Source organism: Erythrolamprus reginae, chromosome 2, assembly GCF_031021105.1.
Source record: "Erythrolamprus reginae isolate rEryReg1 chromosome 2, rEryReg1.hap1, whole genome shotgun sequence".
NCBI classification, from domain to species: domain Eukaryota; kingdom Metazoa; phylum Chordata; class Lepidosauria; order Squamata; family Dipsadidae; genus Erythrolamprus; species Erythrolamprus reginae.
In genome coordinates, this window is record NC_091951.1 from 6,878,467 (window position 1) to 6,898,758 (window position 20,292).

General features: G+C 39.6%; 1 protein-coding gene across 1 annotated transcript; it reads right to left on the reverse strand.

Moving 5' to 3' along the window:
• Positions 1-1,500: 1,500 nt before the first annotated feature.
• Positions 1,501-19,574, reverse strand: LOC139158811 (vomeronasal type-2 receptor 26-like). The gene is made up of 5 exons (XM_070736148.1): positions 19,293-19,574; positions 12,405-13,217; positions 10,815-11,042; positions 6,554-6,680; positions 1,501-2,402 (listed from the first exon to the last, which is right to left on the reverse strand). Exons 1-5 carry the CDS (start codon positions 19,572-19,574, stop codon positions 1,501-1,503), a joined length of 2,352 nt encoding a protein of 783 aa, XP_070592249.1.
• Positions 19,575-20,292: the final 718 nt, after the last annotated feature.

Genomic DNA, 20,292 nt, shown 5'->3' on the forward strand with positions numbered 1-20,292 from the left:
TCAATATGACTTGGTCCATTATTCTTTTAATTTGTGTCCAAAATTTATGGACGTATGTACAAGTCCACCACATATGATAGTATTTATAGAGAAATGCTTTCAACATATCACTGAGATAAATATTTTAGCACCTAAATTGTGTTTCCTCTCAGGTTGATCAGAAAGAATGGAAATTCATTTCCTAGCCCTAAAGAGGCAGAAGGTTCTTAAGAACAAGGAATATTTCTAATAACAACATTTATTAACAATGTTTTCAACCTGCACCAATCTTTACTGATGGGGAACAGCAAGTCAAACCTATACATGTGAAATACAATACAAACCATATTCATTTGATTAATTTCATGTCGTTGTTTATCTTTATTTAGTATTATTTATCATAAATAAATGAACAAAATTGTTCAGATATAATAATTCATGCTTCAAATACTTTTGAAGTATGTCATTGTGTTCTGAAACTATCAGGTAAAAAGAGATTATTGTATTTTAAATATACTAAAAAGAAAAAATTAAACAAATGTAAAAATAGTTCTTGGGAATGAGAAGCCAAAGTAAAACAGAGTAATACATTTTGAGGTCTATTTTTATTTAAAAAATCATTTTGGAAAGCAATTGTTCAGCCTTTGGTTTTGTCACAACTACATAAATCTAACCTGTGATAATAGGGAAAAAAGTTTCAGATCAATTTCTTAAAATGCAACATACCAAACTAAATTATTTTGTGTTGCAGAATCCTAAAGTATCATCCATCCATCCATCCATCCATCCATCCATCCATCCATCCATCCATCCATCCATCCATATCTATCTATCTATCTATCTATCTATCTATCTATCTATCTATCTATCTATCTATCTATCTTAGAACAAAAAGCAATGGGTGGAAACTAAACAAGGAGAGAAGCAACTTAGAACTAAGGAGAAATTTCCTGACAGAACAATTAATCAGTGGAACAACTTGCCTACAAATGTTGTGAATGCTCCAAAACTGGAAGTTTTTAAGAAGATGTTGGATAACCATTTGTCTGAAGTGGGACAGGGTTTCCTGCCTAAACAGGGGGTTGGACTAGAAGATCTCCAAGGTCCCTTCCAACTTGTTTTATTATTATTATTATTATTATTATTATTATTATTATTATTGTTGTTGTTGTTGTTGTTGTTGTTGTTGTTGTTATTAATAATATTATTATTTCATCTATCTATCTATCTATCTATCTATCTATCTATCTATCTATCTATCTATCTATCTATCTATCTACCTATCTACCTACCTACCTACCCACCCACCCACCCCATCCATCCATCCATCCATCCATCTGTAGTGGATTGCAGCTCGTTTAGACCAGTTCACCCATACTGATGGTGAAAAGCAGCTGGCAAAGAACCCTCTGTATATGCGCAGAGACTTCTGCACATGTACAGAAGGTCATTTCCCTCATGCGACATAGGCAAAAGGTGCACTTTTGATGTAATGCAAACTGTGAAATATGTGCCACATTCTTATTTTACTTTTAAAACAAGCTGTTCCTTTATGTTGAGATCTGGCCTCAGGATAATAATATAGCACTTGGGAAAGAAGATGCAGGCCAACAGCCCAGCACTAGAAACCAAGATGGAGAAGACCTGCACAGCCACCATGTATTTCCCTTTGGTGCTCAGGTAGGTGGGTACAAAAGAGATCCAGACACTGCAGAAGACCAACATGCTGAAAGTGATCAATTTGGCTTCATTGAAGGCTCCAGGCAGATTCCTGGCCAGGAAAGCCACAATGAAAGAGATTCCAGCCAGGAAACCCATATATCCGAGGGTTCCATAGAACATGGCAACAGACCCTTCATTGCATTTCAGGACAATCTCTCTGGGTTGGGAGTGGAAGTCAGAGTTGGGGAATGGAGGAGAGACTCCTAACCAGATGGAACAAATGAGAATTTGAATTCCAGAACAAGAAAGAACAACAGAGTTAGCCAGAGTCTTTCCCAACCACCTTCTCATGGTTTTGCCTGGCTTTGTGGCCAGGAAAGCCAACACTACTGTGATTGTTTTGGCTAAAACTGAGGAGACAGCAGTTGAGAAGACAATGCTGAAAACAGTTTGACGGAGAAGACAAGTGACTTTTCTTGGCTGGCCAATGAAGAGAAAGCAAGTCAGGAAAGAGAACAATAGGGTGATGAGGAGGATGTACGAGAGATCGCTGTTGTTGGCCTTGACTATTGGAGTTTCCAAGTATTTAATGAAGATTGCTAAGACAAGCACTGTGATTAAAGACAAGACAAGGGCAGAGGAAGCCAGGATGTTCCCCAGAAGTTCTTTGTAAGATAGGAAGGTAATGATCTTGTGGATACACTGATCTTGTTTTTCATTTGGATGCTTATTCTCTGGGCATTTGGTGCATTTTTCTGCATCTGCAAATAAGAGAGATGAAAGAACTATGGTTTATCTATCTTTTGCAATGTTGGCTTTTTCTCTTTCAGTCTACCTTGACCACTATTATCTTCCATAAATCTATCTCTCTATCTCTCTATCTCTCTATCTCTCTATCTCTCTATCTCTCTATCTCTCTATCTCTCTATCTCTCTATCTCTCTATCTCTCTATCTCTCTATCTCTCTATCTCTCTATCTCTCTATCTCTCTATCTCTCTATCTCTCTATCTCTCTATTTCTCTCTCTCTATCTCTCTATCTCTCTATCTCTCTATCTCTCTATCTCTCTATCTCTCTATCTCTCTATCTCTCTATCTCTCTCTCTATATATATATCTATCTCTCTATCTCTCTATATCTATCTCTCTATCTCTCTATCTCTATCTATCTATCTATCTATCTATCGCTCTCTATCTCTCTATATATATCTCTATCTCTCTAACTCTCTCTCTCTCTCTATCTCTCTATCTCTCTCTCTCTCTCTCTCTCTCTCTCTCTATCTATCTATCTATCTATCTATCTATCTATTTAATCTATCTATCTATCTATCTATCTATCTATCTATCTATCTATCGTGGCTTGCTGACGGTTTGGACTGGTTCACCCATACCAGTGGTGGAAATTTGCTCCCGCTCGCCAAACCGGTAGCAACCTTGATTTTATTTTTTGTTTATATTTTTCCCAGTGATCAATTTCATTAACACCTTTTATCTGAAAGTCTTTAGAACATGTACTTTGAAGTATTCTCTTTCGTGTGACTATATTTTGGCATCTTTCTCTTAATATGCTTTTTTTCAATTTATGGATAAATTGTGGAAAGAAAGTCAGCACGAAATGTACAAAGATAAATCCTTTTTTGTAAAAAAGGTACTCTTTTCTCCTCAGAAAAATACTGTAGCGATGATCTGAGGCCAAACTGGGCTTGAATGATGAGCAGTCTTTTTCTCAGATGGTTTCTTGAAACTCATCTCATGAGACTCATTATGGATCTTAAGGTAAGGAAGGCAAAAAAGAAACACCAAAATTTAGGATTAAGGATCTCTGATCATCCCCACCATGGATTTTATCAGAGTTTGTTACAAAAATCATTTCCAGAAGACACACACAGATAACTGAATCTGATGAATTCATTAACTTCTTTATATACATAATGTTCTGTCAGGCTCTCTGGTAGACTCCTCCCAAAAATTCACAGGTACAAATTTCAGACACAGACATGTTTGAAAATTCAATATCTCCAGGACCGCCTTCTGCCACATGAATCGCAGCGACCAGTTAGGTCCCACAGAGTTGGCCTTCTCCAGGTCCCGTCAACTAAACAATGTCATTTGGCGGGACCCAGGGGAAAAGCCTTCTCTGTGGTGGCCCCGACCCTTTGGAACCAACTCCCCCCGGATATTAGAGTTGCCCCCACCCTCCTAGCCTTTCGCAAGCTCCTTAAAACCCACTTCTGTCATCAGGCATGGGGGAATTGATACTTTCTCTCCCCCTAGGCTTATAAAATTTATGCATGGTATGCTAGTATGTATGATTGGTTTTTAAATTGGGGTTTTAAATTAACTTAAATATTAGATTTGTTTATATTGTATTATTATTGCTGTGAGCCGCCCCGAGTCTGCGGAGAGGGGCGGCATACAAATCTGATTAATAAATAAAACAATGGTCTTTATAATGAAAATTCCCTTAACCTAAGCCCTCTTTTGGTATAGCAAAGAGCACTGGTCTCCAAACAAACTGGTAATTTGTACAAGTCCCTTATCAGTTCTGTGATACTTAGCTTGCGGCTGTGAGGCAATTCACGGTCCTTCTTCTTTCACAAAGAGAAACACACTTTGCTCTGGTTTAGTTTCAAAGTGGGGGAAAATCAGCACACTAAAGGTCAAAGTCAGTAAAGCAGTTACGAAACACAATGATCAGATAATCCTCCACAATGGCCAAACCTACAGGCTTCTATTTATAGCAGCCTCACTAATTACCACAGCCCCACCCAACCACAGGTGGCTTCATTTTCTTTGATAATAATCTCTCAGTTGTTGTTGCCTATGCATCGCTCTCCGCATGCGTGGCTGTATCATTAACTCTTGTTCTGAAAACAAGGAGGAGCTAGATAATTGATCTCCTTCTGAGCTGTCTGCCACACTCTCCTCCTCCCTGTCACTCATGTCTTCTTGGTCAGAGGAGCCTTCATCAGCAGATTCCACCGGGGACAAAACAGGCCTGCAGCATGTGGATGTCTTCCCCACATCCACAGTCTTTGGGGCAGGAGCTGGGCCAGAGCTAGCCACAACACATAATAACAGATGAATTTACAATACCAGTAGCAGAGTTCTTCCAACATGGTAACAAGTAGAGAGGTCAGTTTCCAGTTCAGAGTTCAGAACAGACATGCCCACTTTATTTATTTATTTATTGGATTTGTATGCTGCCTGTCTCTGAGGACTCAGAGCAGCTCACAACATATCAAAACAATATACAATATACATATCTTAAAAATCCAATTAATATAGCTAAAATCTTTAAAAACTCTAATATCATTTAAAATAATTCATTCCCATTATTATATTATATTAAAATCATTAGCATAGAACAGCACGCTAGTTTCATTCTCAGCACAAAAACAGAGCTCAGCAAAAAGCTTAAACTATGCCCAGACTTCTAGCTTAAGTTTCTGTTTCTAAATAAGCTTCATTCACTACATCCTTCAACATCTTGAATCTCCAATCACCTACGCTATGGTCCTCTTGGTGGACTTCAGTTCAGCATTCAATACCATCGTACCGGACATTCTCTTAACCAAACTAAATCAGCTAGCGGTACCTGAACACACTTGTAAGTGGATCATGAGCTTCCTAACAGACAGGAAGCAGCAGGTGAAGCTAGGAAAAAATCACATCAGATACATGTACAATTAGCACAGGTGCCCCCCAAGGCTGTGTACTCTCACCACTTCTCTTCTCTCTATACACTAATGACTGCATCTCAAACAATCCATCTGTTAAACTGCTGATGTTTGCAGATGATACAACAGTGATCGGACTCATTTGAGACAATGATGAATCCGCATACAGACGGGAAGTTGAACAACTATCCTTGTGGTGTGACCAGAACAATCTAGAACTGAACACACTCAAAACCGTAGAAATGGTGGTAGACTTTAAGAGAAACCCTTCCACCCTTCCACCTCTCACAATACTAGACAACACAGTATCAACAGTAGAGACCTTCAAATTTCTAGGTTCTATCATATCTCAAGACCTAAAATGGTCACCTAACATCAAAAACATAATCAAAAAAGCACAACAAAGAATGTTCTTTCTGCGCCAGCTCAGGAAGCTCAAACTGCCCAAGGAGCTGCTGATACAGTTCTACAGAGGAATCATTGAGTCTGTCATCTGCACCTCTATAACTGTCTGGTTTGGTGCTGCAACCCAACAGGATCGACACAGACTTCAGAGGATAATCAGAACTGCAGAAAAAACAATTGCTGCCAACCTGCCTTCCATTGAGGACCTGTATACTGCACGAGTCAAAAAGAGGGTGGGGAAAATATTTACTGACCCCTCACATCCTGGACACAAATTGTTTCAACTCCTACCCTCAAAACGTTGCTACAGAGCACTGCACACCAAGACAACTAGACACAAGAACAGTTTTTTTCTGAACGCCATCACTCTACTAAACAAATAATTCCCTCAACACTGTCAGACTTTTTGCTAAATCTGCACTTCTATTCTACTAGTTTTTCTCATCATTCCTTTCACCCATTTCCTCCCATGTTGATTGTATGACTGTAACTTTTTGCTTATATCCTAAGATTTTTATTAATATTGCTTCTTCATTGCTTATTTGACCCCTATGACAATCATTAAGTGTTGTACCACATGATTCTTGACAAATGTATCTTTTTCTTTTATGTACGCTGAGAGCATATGCACCAAGACAAATTCCTTGTGTGTCCACTCACACTTGGCCAATAAAAATTCTATTCTATTCTATTGTCTGAGTGAGCCTGTTACCATGCCTATTCATTGGCTGACCTTGTTGCCATGTCTCCATTCAGTCCCCATTGGCTCATCTATTCCAGTCCATTAATATTCATACATTGACAGACTTCCCCTTCAAAAACCACCCACCTTCCTGAGTGGAGATGGTTCCTTCACCACAAGGAACACAGTCGTAGCAGCAAGGAGGCTCTCCTTCCTGAGGCACCATGAAGAAACCAAGATGGCAGCTCTCCACACATTTGGATTCAGGGAGGGACTAAGCAATAATAGAAGACACATCAAGGGCAATTTGTAGAAAATAAGTTGTGTGCATCTGTGACATATGGGCATATGGGCTTGTTAGTCTAGCTGCTCTTCCACCGATATTAGCTAGCCATTGGGGTGATCCCCATGGACAATTGATGGGACACTGTGTGACACAAAATGCTGGACTCAATGGGCTTTGGCCTGATTCAGCATGGCTCTTCACTCCCTGTCTTTCGTAAACTACTCAAGACTCATTTATACCGCCAGGCATGGGGGAGTTGAGATATTCCTTCCCCCTAGGCCATTTCAAGTTATGCATGGTATGTCTGTGTGTATGTTTGGTTTTATAATAAGGGTTTTTAGTTGTTTTACTATTAGATTGTCACATGCTGTTTTTATCATTGTTGTTAGCTGCCCCGTACGGAGAGGGGCAGCATACAAATCCAATAAATTATTTATTACTATTATTATCATTATCATTATCATTATCATTATGTTCTTATGTAAAGGTGCTTGTATTTGTATTTATCTTGTTGTAAGCCACCTTGAGCCTCAGGAGAAAGGTGAATAGAAATCTAATAAATCAATAAATACATAATAAAGAAGCTCAATTCAGGCCATGAAGGACAGCTGTGCTTTCATAGAGGGCTGATGAGGTGACCTCACTGCCAATGAGGGCTGTGCCTCAGAGATATCAACAAAACATTTCCATTGGTGTATAATCTGCAGAGGGTCCTCTTTATAGACTTTAGCTCAGCTTTCAATATCATCATTCCAGATGCCCTTCTAACTAAGCTAAATGAAATAGTGGTACCTGAACACACTTGTATAATATAATATAATCTCTGCTAGGCTCCTTTGACTAGTGCTGAAATGTAAGTGCCCCAGGTCAGGTCCTCTTTTACGATAACACCTGGAAACCTAAAACTGGTCACTTGTTCCACTTGGTCTCCTTTGATAAGAAAAAACTGGATGTCTGATCTATTCTTTCTGTAGGCCACTATAAACTTTTTGGTCTTATTGGTGTTAAGCACCAAGTTTATTTTATTTATTTATTTATTTATTAGATTTGTATGCCGCCCCTCTCCGAAGACTCGGGGCGGCTAACAACAATAAAGAAGACAATGTAACAAATCTAATATTAAATATAATCTTTAAAACCCCAATTTAAGAGACCAATCATACAAACAAGCATACCATGTATAAGCCTAGGGGGAAGGGAAAAATTTCAATTCCCCCATGCCTGACGACAGAGGTGGGTTTTAAGGAGCTTGCGAAAGGCAAGGAGAGTGGGGGCAACTCTGATATCTGGGTGAGCGGGTTCCAGAGTGTCGGGGCCACCACAGAGAAGGCTCTTCTCCTGGGTCCCGCCAAATGACATTGTTTAGTCGGCGGGATCCGGAGAAGGCCAACTCTGTGGAACCTAACCGGTCGCTGGGATTCATGCGGCAGTTATTGTCTCCACACCATGAAAGCAACTGATCCACCTCATCTCGATAAGAAGACTCATTTCTTCCCCTTGGAGATGAGTCCCATCATTGTTGTATCATCTGCAAATTTACACACTGTGAGTAGGAATGCAGTCATGCACACAAAGACAGGGATGGGTTCCAGAGTCCGCTACTGCCTGTTTGCTCAGGGATGTGCCATGTGGGCATGTACTTGCATGCACGCAAGTGTGCAGTACTAAAAAGCAAGATTTTGGCATCTATGACACTGCTAAGAGAATTGTCTCAGGGGTTGGGCAGGCCTGGTCACTGCCAGTCCCTGCAACCCAGGCCACCAAGATACTAACGGTTCTATAGAACCAGTATGAACTGATAGGAACCCACCTTTGCATAAAGAGTATAGAGTAAGGAACTCAACATGTAACCCTGTGGGGTACCAGTGTTAAGGATAAGGGCTGAAGAGATGTGATGATGATGATGATTATTATTATTATTATTATTATTAATTAGATTTGTATGCCGCCCCTCTCCGTAGACTTGGGGCGGCTCACAACAATATATAACAAATGTAATTAAAAGTCACTAAAAAACCCCTTATTAAAAAGAAAACATACACACAAACATACCATGCATAAACTGTATAGGCCCGGGGGAGATGTCTCAGTTCCCCCATGCCTGGCGGCAGAGGTGGGTTTTAAGGAGTTTACGAGGTTGACCCTAATATGACCCTCTGAGAGCAGCCAGACAGAAAATCCATAATCCAAAGGCAAATTGAATAAGAAAGCCCCAAATCCATATATTTAGACACTAATCTGTGTGGAAGTATTGTGTTAAATGCAGAGCTAAACTCTACAAAAAGCATCCTCACATAGCCCACCTGCCCCCGTTGTTCCAAATGAATCAGAACAGTGTGAAGAGTGATGTCTATAGCATCCTCCTTAGATCCAGCGTTCCCCGTAAGCAGCACGTGTGCGCATGCATGCCCCCCCAAATACCCCCCCACGCACCCTTTTCTGCAGGCGCGCACTCCCTATCCCCCTGCCAGCCCACGGGGGGACGGAGGGGAGGTGCCGGCAGTAGGAGGAAAGGGAGCCGGGGCCGCCCCTGCCTCCCCATGGTGCCTCCAGCCCCCTCACGCCTCTGGCCTCTCGGCCCTGCCCCCCACCCGCCCGATCCACCCCCATTCCTCATTCGCCACTTCCTGCCTTGGGGCACGATTTCTTCCGTGACAGTGGCGGGCAGCTGTGGCTTCTCGGGACAAAAGTGCTCCCAGCCAGGGGGCTGCGAGAGAGGGCTTTCTCCGTGCGCTTCAGGAATGCCTGCCCCACCCCTCTCGCAGCCCCTTCGCTGGGAGTGCTTTCGTCCTGGACTTTAAGCAAGGGGGCTGCAGTAGAGGCAGGGCAGGCGTTCCCGAAGCGCTTGGAGAAAGCGCTCTCACAGCCCCCTTGCTGACAGAGAGAGAGAGAGGGAGAGAGAAAGTAAGTGAGAAAGAGAGAGAGAGAAAGGGGGGAAGAGAGATAGCAAGAGAGAGAAGAGAAAGAAAGCAAGAGAGATAGAAAGAAAGAGTGAGAGAGAAAGAAAGCAATAGAAAGAGAGAAAGAAAACGAGAGAGAGAAAGAGAGAGAGAGATCAAGAGGGGGAGAGAGAAAGAGAGGGAGAGAGAAAGTGAGAAAAAGAGAGAGAGCAAGAGGGGGAGAGAAAAAGAGAAAGAAATGACTCTTGATTTAAAGCATATGGTAAAAAGCACCCAAATAATAACAGAGAAAAAAAACCCAGCCGTTTGTGTGTGTGTGTGTGTGTGTGAACTCTTGAACCATTTCCAATAGCTCACCTGTTATTGGAAATGGTTCAAGAGTTCACACACACACACACACATACACACAAGGGGGGAGGACACAGGGATGGAAAAAGAGAAGATAGTAATAATAGTAATAGATTTTGGTTTTGTTTTATTATTAATTTCTTTTAATAAAAAAAGAAGGGATTTTTTTTCTTATTTATTTATTTATTTATTTATTTATTTATTTATTTATTTATTTATTTATTTATTTATTTATTTATTTATTCTATGCCGCCCAGTCCCAAAGGGACTGTCGCTCAGACACTATACTTTTCCGTCCACACCGGAAAAAAATTAGAGGGAACATTGCTTAGATCTATTTCTTCTGTATGCAAACTGTTTATCAAATGTATGCAGAAGATCAGAAATGATGTGCCGGCATAAAATGGAATGTAAGCTGAGAATTGAGGGTTCCCTTTTTGAATGAGAGAAGTCCTTTTCAGTCAAAATGTTCTGAATCAATCATAATAAGATGATCTTCCTATCTTGATCTGTTTCATTGTTAGCCTGGGAAGCCATATTTGGCTAAGAGTTGTGGCTCGGGCAGACAACTTTAATTCTCTGGAGGGTCAGATGTGCAGCAAATATCAGTCCTCCAAGACTCTCTCATTAGAGCCAATCTTCCAGAGAGCAGTTCTGGCACACTCCAATGCAGTGAAGGGCTGCCACACTGTGGGCGTGGCTTATGCAGGAGACCCTGCCTTTTCTTTCAACATCTTTCAGTGCAAATTGGGTGCTCTGGGGTGGAGCCCCATTTTCGCTACCTCATTGTGTTCTCCCCCCATCCGGGCAGTAGCCCACCCCTGCTCCTATGGTTATGAAAAAAAAACTGAGGAAGAAAAAAAAATCCCTTTACCTGGTTGAGCCATTTGGGGGACACCATCGCATCCTGGTCAATAGTAAACATTGATTTTCCTGATCCCTGTCTTGTTAGGCTGCCAAATTTTGCCCGGACAACTGACTGATTGGGAAATTGGGCCCACCTCAAGATGTCAAGATCAGCAGTCAGCTCTCCATTCTCATCCAGATATAATCCATCCAAGGAGTTATTGTAAAACTGCGAGTTTTGCAGGAAAAGATGAAGCTAAAACAAGAGAGGTGAAGAGAAAACTTAGAAAATACAGCACAGATTTTATTTATTTATTTATTTTGTCCAATACACAATGAGGGTTTTAGTGGGTATATATATACATATAGTAAAATATATGATGAAGGTCATAGAGGAGATACTCATAGTAAAATGTATCTAAGAAAGAATAGAAAAGAAGATATAGGCATAGAACATATCAATGAAAGAATAGAAGAAGAGATATAGGAATAGAAGAAAGGTATAGGAGATATAGGAGAGCAATAGGACAGGAGACGGAAGGCACTCTAGTGCACTTGTACTCGCCCCTTACTGACCTCCTAGGAATCTGGATAGGTCAACCGTAGATAATCTAAGGGTAAATTGTTGGGGGTTTGGGGATGACACTATGGAATCCCGTAATGAGTTCCACGCTTCGACAACTCGGTTACTGAAGTCATATTTTTTACAGTCAAGTTTGGAGCAGTTAATATTAAGTTTAAATCTGTTGTGTGCTCTTGTGTTGTTGTGGTTGAAGCTGAAGTAGTCACCGACAGGACATTGCAGCATATGATCTTGTGGGCAATACTTAGATCTTGTTTAAGGCGTCTTAGTTCTAGGCTTTCTAGGCCCAGGATTGAAAGTCTAGTCTCGTAGGGTATTCTGTTTCGAGTGGAGGAGTGAAGGGTTCTTCTGGTGAAGTATCTTTGGACATTTTCAAGGGTGTTGATGTCTGAGATGTGATATGGGTTCCAAACGGATGAGCTGTATTCGAGGGTGGGTCTTGCTAAAGTTTTGTAAGCTCTGGTAAGTAGTGTGAGATTGCCAGAGCAGAAGCTACGTAGGATAAGGTTTACAACTCTTGAAGACTTCTTGGCTATGTTGTTGCAGTGGGCTTTGGCACTTAAATCTTTTGTTGTTAGTATACCGAGGTCTTTAACCGAGTGGGGATTATCTGTGATAATTTGATTATTCAGTTCGTATTTGGAGTTCAGATTCTTTTTCCCAATGTGTAGGACAGAGCATTTGCTAGTTGAGATTTGGAGTTTCATTATTCTATATCTATATTTACTACAACCAGGGGTGGGTTCCTCTTGATTCAGACCGGATCACCTAAACCAGTAGTAACCCACTGTTGATGTCATGGATCAGATTTGGTCGGGTTTGGTCCATAGGCACTACCTTCCCCTAGGCCATTACAAGTTATGTATGGTATGTTTGTGTGTATGTTTGGTTTTTATAATAAGGGTTTTTAGTTGTTTTATTAAATTGGATTGTTACATGTTGTTTTTTATCATTGTTGTTAGCCACCCTGAGTCTGCAGAGAGGGGCGGCATACAAATCCAATAAATAATAATAATAATAATGTACAGAGAATACCTGCCATGTCCGTAACTGCTGAATAGCCAAACTATCTTTATTATTCTTCATTTTCCTCTTGGATCTGGATGAATAGGCAGCATTTAAAACCCTGGCCACAGTCCATATAGAACGATAAGTGATGTAACTGTCAAGAGACAGGATTCCTTCAATCTCTGCCTGGGACAGAGAATCTACACCCTTATTCTCTGGGCATCTTGTCCATCCTTTCACAGACAAACCATGCTTGGAATATGAACAATGAAATGCTTTGTCCATAAAGTTTGCCATAGACTCATAAACAGATTGAAAATCACCATAGTTGGCATTTCTATCGGTCTGGATTAAGAAGGAAATATAGCCATAAATGGATGGAATAATCAGTGTAGTATATTGCAAATCTAAAGTGAAATCCCATAAAGCTGAAGTGATCCAGACCTTTCCAACTGTGGGTTTTGTGTAAGCTTCAATGATCTTCTGAGTAATGAATATTCCTCTAATGAAGGAATCAACCTCCACACAGTAAATAAAGACATTCACTTGTCTCCATTTGTATAATTGAAAATCATCAATATGTACATGAGGGTCAGCTACAGGGATGCTTTGGGATAAAACAACACAAATGCCATTGCTGACAAGCAGAGGAGTCAAACTTCTCATGAAGCTCTCTCCACTATCAGAGTCTGGAGCAACCAAGCCAACCAATGTCCACCCAAAATGCTGGAGCAGTTTGATAATTGCGAGATACTGAACTCCTTCTTTGGGAATCGTTTGATAGAAAAAAGGATAAAATATTTTGTCATTAAGAGTATGTGATACAGGGACATAACTGATCTGAAAAGGGAAAATGTATTAGTTGAGTCAAATTCCAAGCCAAGATATTATTAGCACTTGATTTGATTTGATTTATTTGATTTGATTTATTGGATTTGTATGCCGCCCCTCTCCGGAGACTCGGGGCGGCTAACAACAATAATAAAACAGTATACAAAATAATCCAATACTAAAAATGATTAAAAACCCATTAATATAAAAAACCAAACATACATACAGACATACCATGCATAAAATTGTAAAGGCCTAGGGGGAAAGAATATCTCGGTTCCCCCATGCCTGACGGAAGATGTGAGTTTTAAGTAGCTTACAAAAGGCAAGGAGGGTGGGGGCAATTCTAATCTCTGGGGGGAGTTGGCTCCAAAGGGACGGGATTGCCACAGAGAAGGTTCTTCCCCTGGGTCCCACCAAGCGGCATTGTTTAGTTGACGGGACCTGGAGAAGACCCACTCTGTGGGACCTAACTGGTCACTGGGATTCGTGCAGCAGAAGGCGGTCCTTGAGATAATCTGGCCCGGTGCCATGAAGGGCTTTATAGGTCATAACCAACACTTTGAATTGTGACTGGAAACTGATCGGCAACCAATGCAGACTGCGCAGTGTTGGTGTAACATGGGCATATTTGGGAAAGCCCATGATTGCTCTTGCAGCTGCATTCTGCATGATCTGAAGTTTCCGAACACTTTTCAAAGGTAGCCCCATGTAGAGAGCGTTACAGTAGTCGAGCCTCGTGGTCTAAGATAACAATCCTAGGTCTAATATGCTAGAGGAAAACAACTCAACAAGATGATATGAACAGTTTCCTTGGTTTCCTTGGGATAAAACAACACAAATGCCATTGTTGACAAGCAGAGGAGTCAAACTTCTCATGAAGCTCTCTCCACTATCAGAGTCTGGAGCAACCAAGCCAACCAATGTCCACCCAAAATGCTGGAGCAGTTTGATAACCGCAAGATACTGAACTCCTTCTTTGGGGACCATTTGGTAGAAAAAAGGATATAATATTTTGTCATTAAGAGTATGTGATACAGGGACATAACAGATCTGAAAAGGGAAAATGTATTATTAGTTGAGTCAAATCCCAAGCCAAGATATTATTTTTTTATTATTTTTTTTTAAATACATTTTTATTGAATTTTTCGATTAAACAAAACATACAACATACCATCAGTCTCTCTGTATCTCTCTGTATCCAATTCCTATAATGTTCTTGCGGATTTAAATAGTAGGGATGTTGTAGATATTAGCAAGGCCCCTCAGGCGGAGAATGAGGGAATGTTCAAAGGAGAAGTTGTTGTAAATGAGGAGCATAGTGTCACCATACCAAGTCCAGTTAGTAGAAATAAAGAGAGGACACATGTTCTTGTGGGTGACTCGATTGTCAGAGGTGTTGATTTGGGGCAGAGGAAGGATGTAGTGAAGGTGATGAGGTGTCTTCCAGGAGCCACTGCCCACAGGGATAGGAGGCGGATTACAAACATTATCAAGGCTGTGAGTAAAGATAATAACGTTGATGTGGTGGTGCATCTTGGCACAAACGATTTGTCCCAGAGAAATGTTAATGTAGTAAAAAGAGATTTTCAATGTCTAAGTGTGGAGCTGGGTAAAATAACTGATTCAGTGACTTTCTCAGAGGTGTTACCGGTTTGTGGCCAGGAGGGTAAAACAAGTTGTATCAGAGAGTTTAATGTGTGGTTAAGGCAGTGGTGTAAAGCTGAAGGTTTTGGTTATGTAAGTCATGATGTCAATAGGTGGTCTAATAGGGAGTTGTTTAAGAGGGATGGTTTGCATCCATCATACAGAGGTGCCCAGGTGCTCGGTGAGGAATTCAGAACTTTTTTGGACAGGCATTTAAACTAGGTAAAGGGGACAGAGATGTACCAGATGTGGAGGATTTCTGTCCCCGACCAATGAGGATAAATCAGTTTCTGGAAGCTTATGAAAAGGGAGCTGTAAATAAAATAGATGTAGTTGCTGATGATAAGGGGCAAACTAATAATGAAAATAATGTTCTTCGGGTAATGTACACAAATGCTCGAAGCTTGAGCAACAAGCTCTGTGAGTTAATGGCCATAATATCTAGAGATAATTTGGATCTGGTTGCCATAACTGAGACATGGTTTAGGGATTCTAATGAATGGGAAATATCCATACCAGGATATACACTGTATAGGAAGGATAGAATAGAGAGAAGGGGAGGTGGAGTAGCCATTTATGTTAAAGAAAGTCTAAAAACAATACTAATTCAAAATACATGTAAAGATCTGGAGACCCTCTGGATTTGCATGCAAAATAAAGACGGTTCTGTCATTAGAATTGGGGTGATCTATAGGCCTCCAGGGCAATCTGAGGAACATGAGAACAAGATGGTGGATGAGATTACCCTAATGGCAGTAAAGGGAGATATTGTGGTTATGGGTGATTTCAACATGCCTGATGTTGACTGGAATATCCCCAGTGCCCTTACATGCAAAAGTAAGAATATAGTAGAGGCCTTTACAGGAGCAGCTATGGCACAGCTAGTTAAGACACCAACTAGAGGGGAGAATATTCTAGATTTAGTTTTTACCAATGGGAATCGGGTTTCAGAGGTCAAGGTGGGAGAAAATTTAGGTTGCAGTGACCATCTATGTTTGTGGTTTGATGTAAAAACTGATGGTGAGCAATCCTATACTGCAACCAAAGTATTGGATTTCAGAAAAACAAATTTTAATGCAATGGGGGAATATTTAAATAATGAATTAAAGGGGAGGGATAAAATGGCAGGAGCAAGCACCCAGTGGACTGTATTAAAAAAGGCCATCTTAAAAGCCACAAGACTTTATGTAAAGCAAGTAACTAAAGGTAAAAGGAAGAAGAAACCGCTATGGTTTAGCAATGATGTAAGGGCTATAGTCAATGAAAAAAAGGCTGCCTATAGGAGGTATAAAGAGTCTGGAAGTATAGCTGATAGAGAGGTGTATAAAATGAGACAGAAGGAGGCAAAACAGATAATATGTGCTGCTAAAGCCTCAAAAGAGGAAGAAATAGCAAAATCTGTAAAGAAGGGGGATAAAACCTTCTTCAGATATATTAGTGATAGGAAGAAGAAAAACTGCAGCATCACAAAGCTTAGTACCGGGAATAATACATACATTGATGGGAATAAGGAGATCGCTGACCATTTCAATAGCTACTTGTGTTCAGTTTTCTCAAAAGACACCTTACAAAATAATAATAATACTATAGAGGGATATAGCATTGCTTCCAGCTGTACGGATTCAGCTCCAGTGATCTTAGAAGCCGATGTCTTAGAAGAACTTGAAAGATTAAAGATAAATAAGGCAATGGGTCCAGATGGCATCCACCCCAGAGTTCTTAAAGAACTCAGATCTATCATTGCTACCCCCCTGACTGATTTGTTTAACAAATCACTGTTAACAGGAGATGTTCCTGAGGATTGGAGAATGGCCAGTGTTGTGCCTATCCACAAGAAGGGCAGTAGAGAAGAAGCTGGTAACTACAGGCCAGTTAGCTTGACATCAGTTGTAGTTAAAATGATGGAGACTCTACTCAAAAAGAGGATAAATCAGCATCTAAAAAACAATAACTTATTGGACCCAAATCAGCATGGCTTTACTGAAGGCAAATCGTGTCAGACTAATCTCATTGAGTTCTTTGACTATGTCACAAAGGTGTTGGATCAAGGTGGTGCCGTGGATATTGCCTATCTGGACTTCAGCAAAGCCTTTGATACGGTTCCACATAAAGAGCTGATAGATAAATTAGTGAAGATTGGACTTAATCCCTGGATAGTTCAGTGGATTTCAAGCTGGCTGAAGCATAGACATCAGAGAGTTATTGTTAATGGCGAGTATTCTGAGCAGAGTCAGGTTACAAGCGGTGTGCCACAAGGGTCTGTTCTGGGTCCTATTCTTTTTAATATGTTTGTGAGTGACATAGGGGAAGGTTTGGTAGGGAAGGTTTGCCTATTTGCCGATGACTCTAAAGTGTGCAATAGGGTTGATATTCCTGGAGGGGTCTGTAATATGGTAAATGATTTAGCGTTACTAGATAAATGGTCAAAGCAATGGAAACTGCAGTTTAATGTTTCCAAATGTAAAATAATGCACTTGGGGAAAAGGAATCCTAAATCTGAGTATTGCATTGGCAGTTCTGTGTTAGCAAAAACTTCAGAAGAGAAGGATTTAGGGGTGGTGATTTCTGACAGTCTCAAAATGGGTGAACAGTGTGGTCGGGCGGTAGGAAAGGCAAGTAGGATGCTTGGCTGCATAGCTAGGGGTATAACAAGCAGGAAGAGGGAGATTGTGATCCCCTTATATAGAGCGCTGGTGAGACCACATTTGGAGTACTGTGTTCAGTTCTGGAGACCTCACCTACAAAAAGATATTGACAAAATTGAACGGGTCCAAAGACGGGCTACAAGAATGGTGGAAGGTCTTAAGTATAAAACGTATCAGGAAAGACTGAATGAACTCAATCTGTATAGTCTGGAAGACAGAAGGAAAAGGGGGGACATGATCGAAACATTTAAATATGTTAAAGGGTTAAATAGGGTTCAGGAGGGAAGTGTTTTTAACAGGAAAGTGAACACAAGAACAAGGGGACACAATCTGAAGTTAGTTGGGGGAAAGATCAAAGGCAACATGAGAAAATATTATTTTACTGAAAGAGTAGTAGATCCTTGGAACAAACTTCCAGCAGACGTGGTTGGGAAATCCACAGTAACTGAATTTAAACATGCCTGGGATAAACATATATCCATCCTAAGATAAAATACAGGAAATAGTAAAAGGGCAAACTAGATGGACCAAGAGGTCTTTTTCTGCCGTCAGTCTTCTATGTTTCTATGTTTCTATGTTTCTATCAGGAAACCATAGTAAAAAACAACAACAATTACAACAATCAATGTAAAACAAAACAAAACAGAAACAAAAACAGGAGGAAAAAAAGAAAAAATGCATATTATCTTTTACTTATTTCATGTTTTGTGGGTAGGAAGAAAAAAAATTAAAGAAGCAAAAGACAAAAGTCTAAATTTCATTTTGTCATTCGGCCAATAATGGGTTACCAGTGTTCCGTCATTCTTTTTGGTTAATTAAGAATTTAAATATAAGTTTATTATTTATTTACCACCTTATGTTGAGGTTATCTTTGGTATTGGTAACTTAAAAATTATTATTTCTATACATAAAGTACGTGTGTATATATACTTAAATTCATTGTAGCTTTCCAAATAAAATATTAAATAGAAAAGAAACAATAATCTTATTCTTATCTATCTTATTATTTTAATTTCCTTTTCTTTTGGCTAACCAGTCATAGAAATACTTCCAAACTTTATAGTAATCGGTGTCTTCTTTGTTTCTTAGTTTTAATGTTAGCGCATCTGCTTCTGCACAATGTAACATTTTTTTAATGGTGAGTGAGTCATTCGGTATTTCAGATTGTTTCCAACCTTGTGCTAGAGCCATCCTAGCAGCAGTTAGGACATGTATTATCAAATAATATTGGTCTTTTTCTAATTTTTGATCGATAATGCCTAGTAAATATGCTTCAGGTTTCAAGATTACTTTAATTTTAAGGATTTCCTCTAACCATCTTTGTATTTTGCACCAAAAATTTTTAACCTTTGGGCAGGTCCACCAGACATGATAATTTGGGAAACATATTTTATTTATTTATTATTTAGATTTGTATGCTGCCCCTCTCCGCAGACTTACCAAGCCAAGATATTATTAGCGCTCAAAGTCTAAGGTAACAATCCTAGGTCTAATATGTTAGAGGAAAACAACTCAACAAGATGATATGAACAGTTTTCTTGGTTTCTCTGTACACATTTTGCACCCCCTTCCACTAAGCTTTGAGTATGTAATGTTTCTTCCACAAGTAGGAAGAACCTAACTTGGATTGGACTAAGGTATTTCAGATCTGCCTGGTTTAAAATTTACTGTTCTTTTTGAATTTAGAACCACTCCAGCTGCATTAGGCCAATAGTTTCAGTGATAAAAAACTGCCGTTTAATATCATGGAAAATTCAGAGGAGGTGTAAGGTCCCCCAAGCCTTGCACGCACCTGTGGGATTTTATAAATGCCCAACGTATTGGAAATTTGAATGGAGATATCAGCATTAGACCCATCAAAGACTACCATGGGTCTATTATGACTTCCACATCTGTAGTTAGGAATATTTGCCTCCCCAGTGGAAAGCAAATCCAGCAAGGCATCCAAAGACATAATTGAGCTGAAATGGTTTTCATGGAGGTTGTAGCCCAGGGAGATATTGGTTAAGAGCTGGAGATCCTGATTGATCTTCTGGATAGCAAATAGGAAGGAGAGAATTTTCCAGGAGAACATAAATCCCTTCCTGAAAATATATACATTCCAAAGCATCATTAATGAAAATAATCTAATGTTTATAAAATTCCAAAAGGATATCTCTCTAAATGTAACATAAATCGCTGATCAACCTATAAAAGCAATGTTGTAAAATAATAAGGCATGCATTTCAACATTCTTATCATCATAATTTCCCCAATAAGCTCCATAAAATAGTCTCGGAATAGGAAATAGGAAGTCGAGAAAAATAGTGAAAATGAGAATGAAAATTTAAATTTATTAGAGTGTAGAATAGAAAATGTAATATAAAAGAAAAGAAAACACATTTTGTTGTAATAGAGCCCATTAAAATCAGGAAAGGTCTGATGTTATCTGAAGTTAATGGTTTGTATATCATTTTGTCACAGACATTTTTATTAGGCACTCATAGTCATACCAGGAAGAGAGAGAAAATCAAGACCAAGACTTTCTTAAATTAGATTAAGACCTAAGACCGTTGAAGACCAGAAGAACATCATGCCTGGACTGACTGATTACTGATGATTGAAGAGTATTTTAAGATCTGTTTATACCATCATCGATATCAATTTTATATTAATTTATAATTCTAGCGTATATTTTATATATTTATATTTTAATGTTTTTAGTGTTTAAATTGCTGTCAACTGCCATTTTATACTATTATTAATTTAATTGATTTTTTAACGTAATTGGGGCTCTAAGTAATGGATGACTG

What these genes read in the sequence shown, in the direction of transcription:
- LOC139158811 (XM_070736148.1), bottom strand. Translation starts at nt 19,574, where the DNA reads ATGTTCTCCTGGAAAATTCTCTCCTTCCTATTTGCTATCCAGAAGATC. An exon ending in GCATTTATAAAATCCCACAG is followed by an intron (nt 13,218 to 19,292) that starts GTGCGTGCAAGG and finishes TTCCCTTTTCAG; the next exon opens with ATCAGTTATGTCCCTGTATC. An exon ending in AACCATCTCCACTCAGGAAG is followed by an intron (nt 2,403 to 6,553) that starts GTGGGTGGTTTT and finishes TCTTATTTGCAG; the next exon opens with ATGCAGAAAAATGCACCAAA.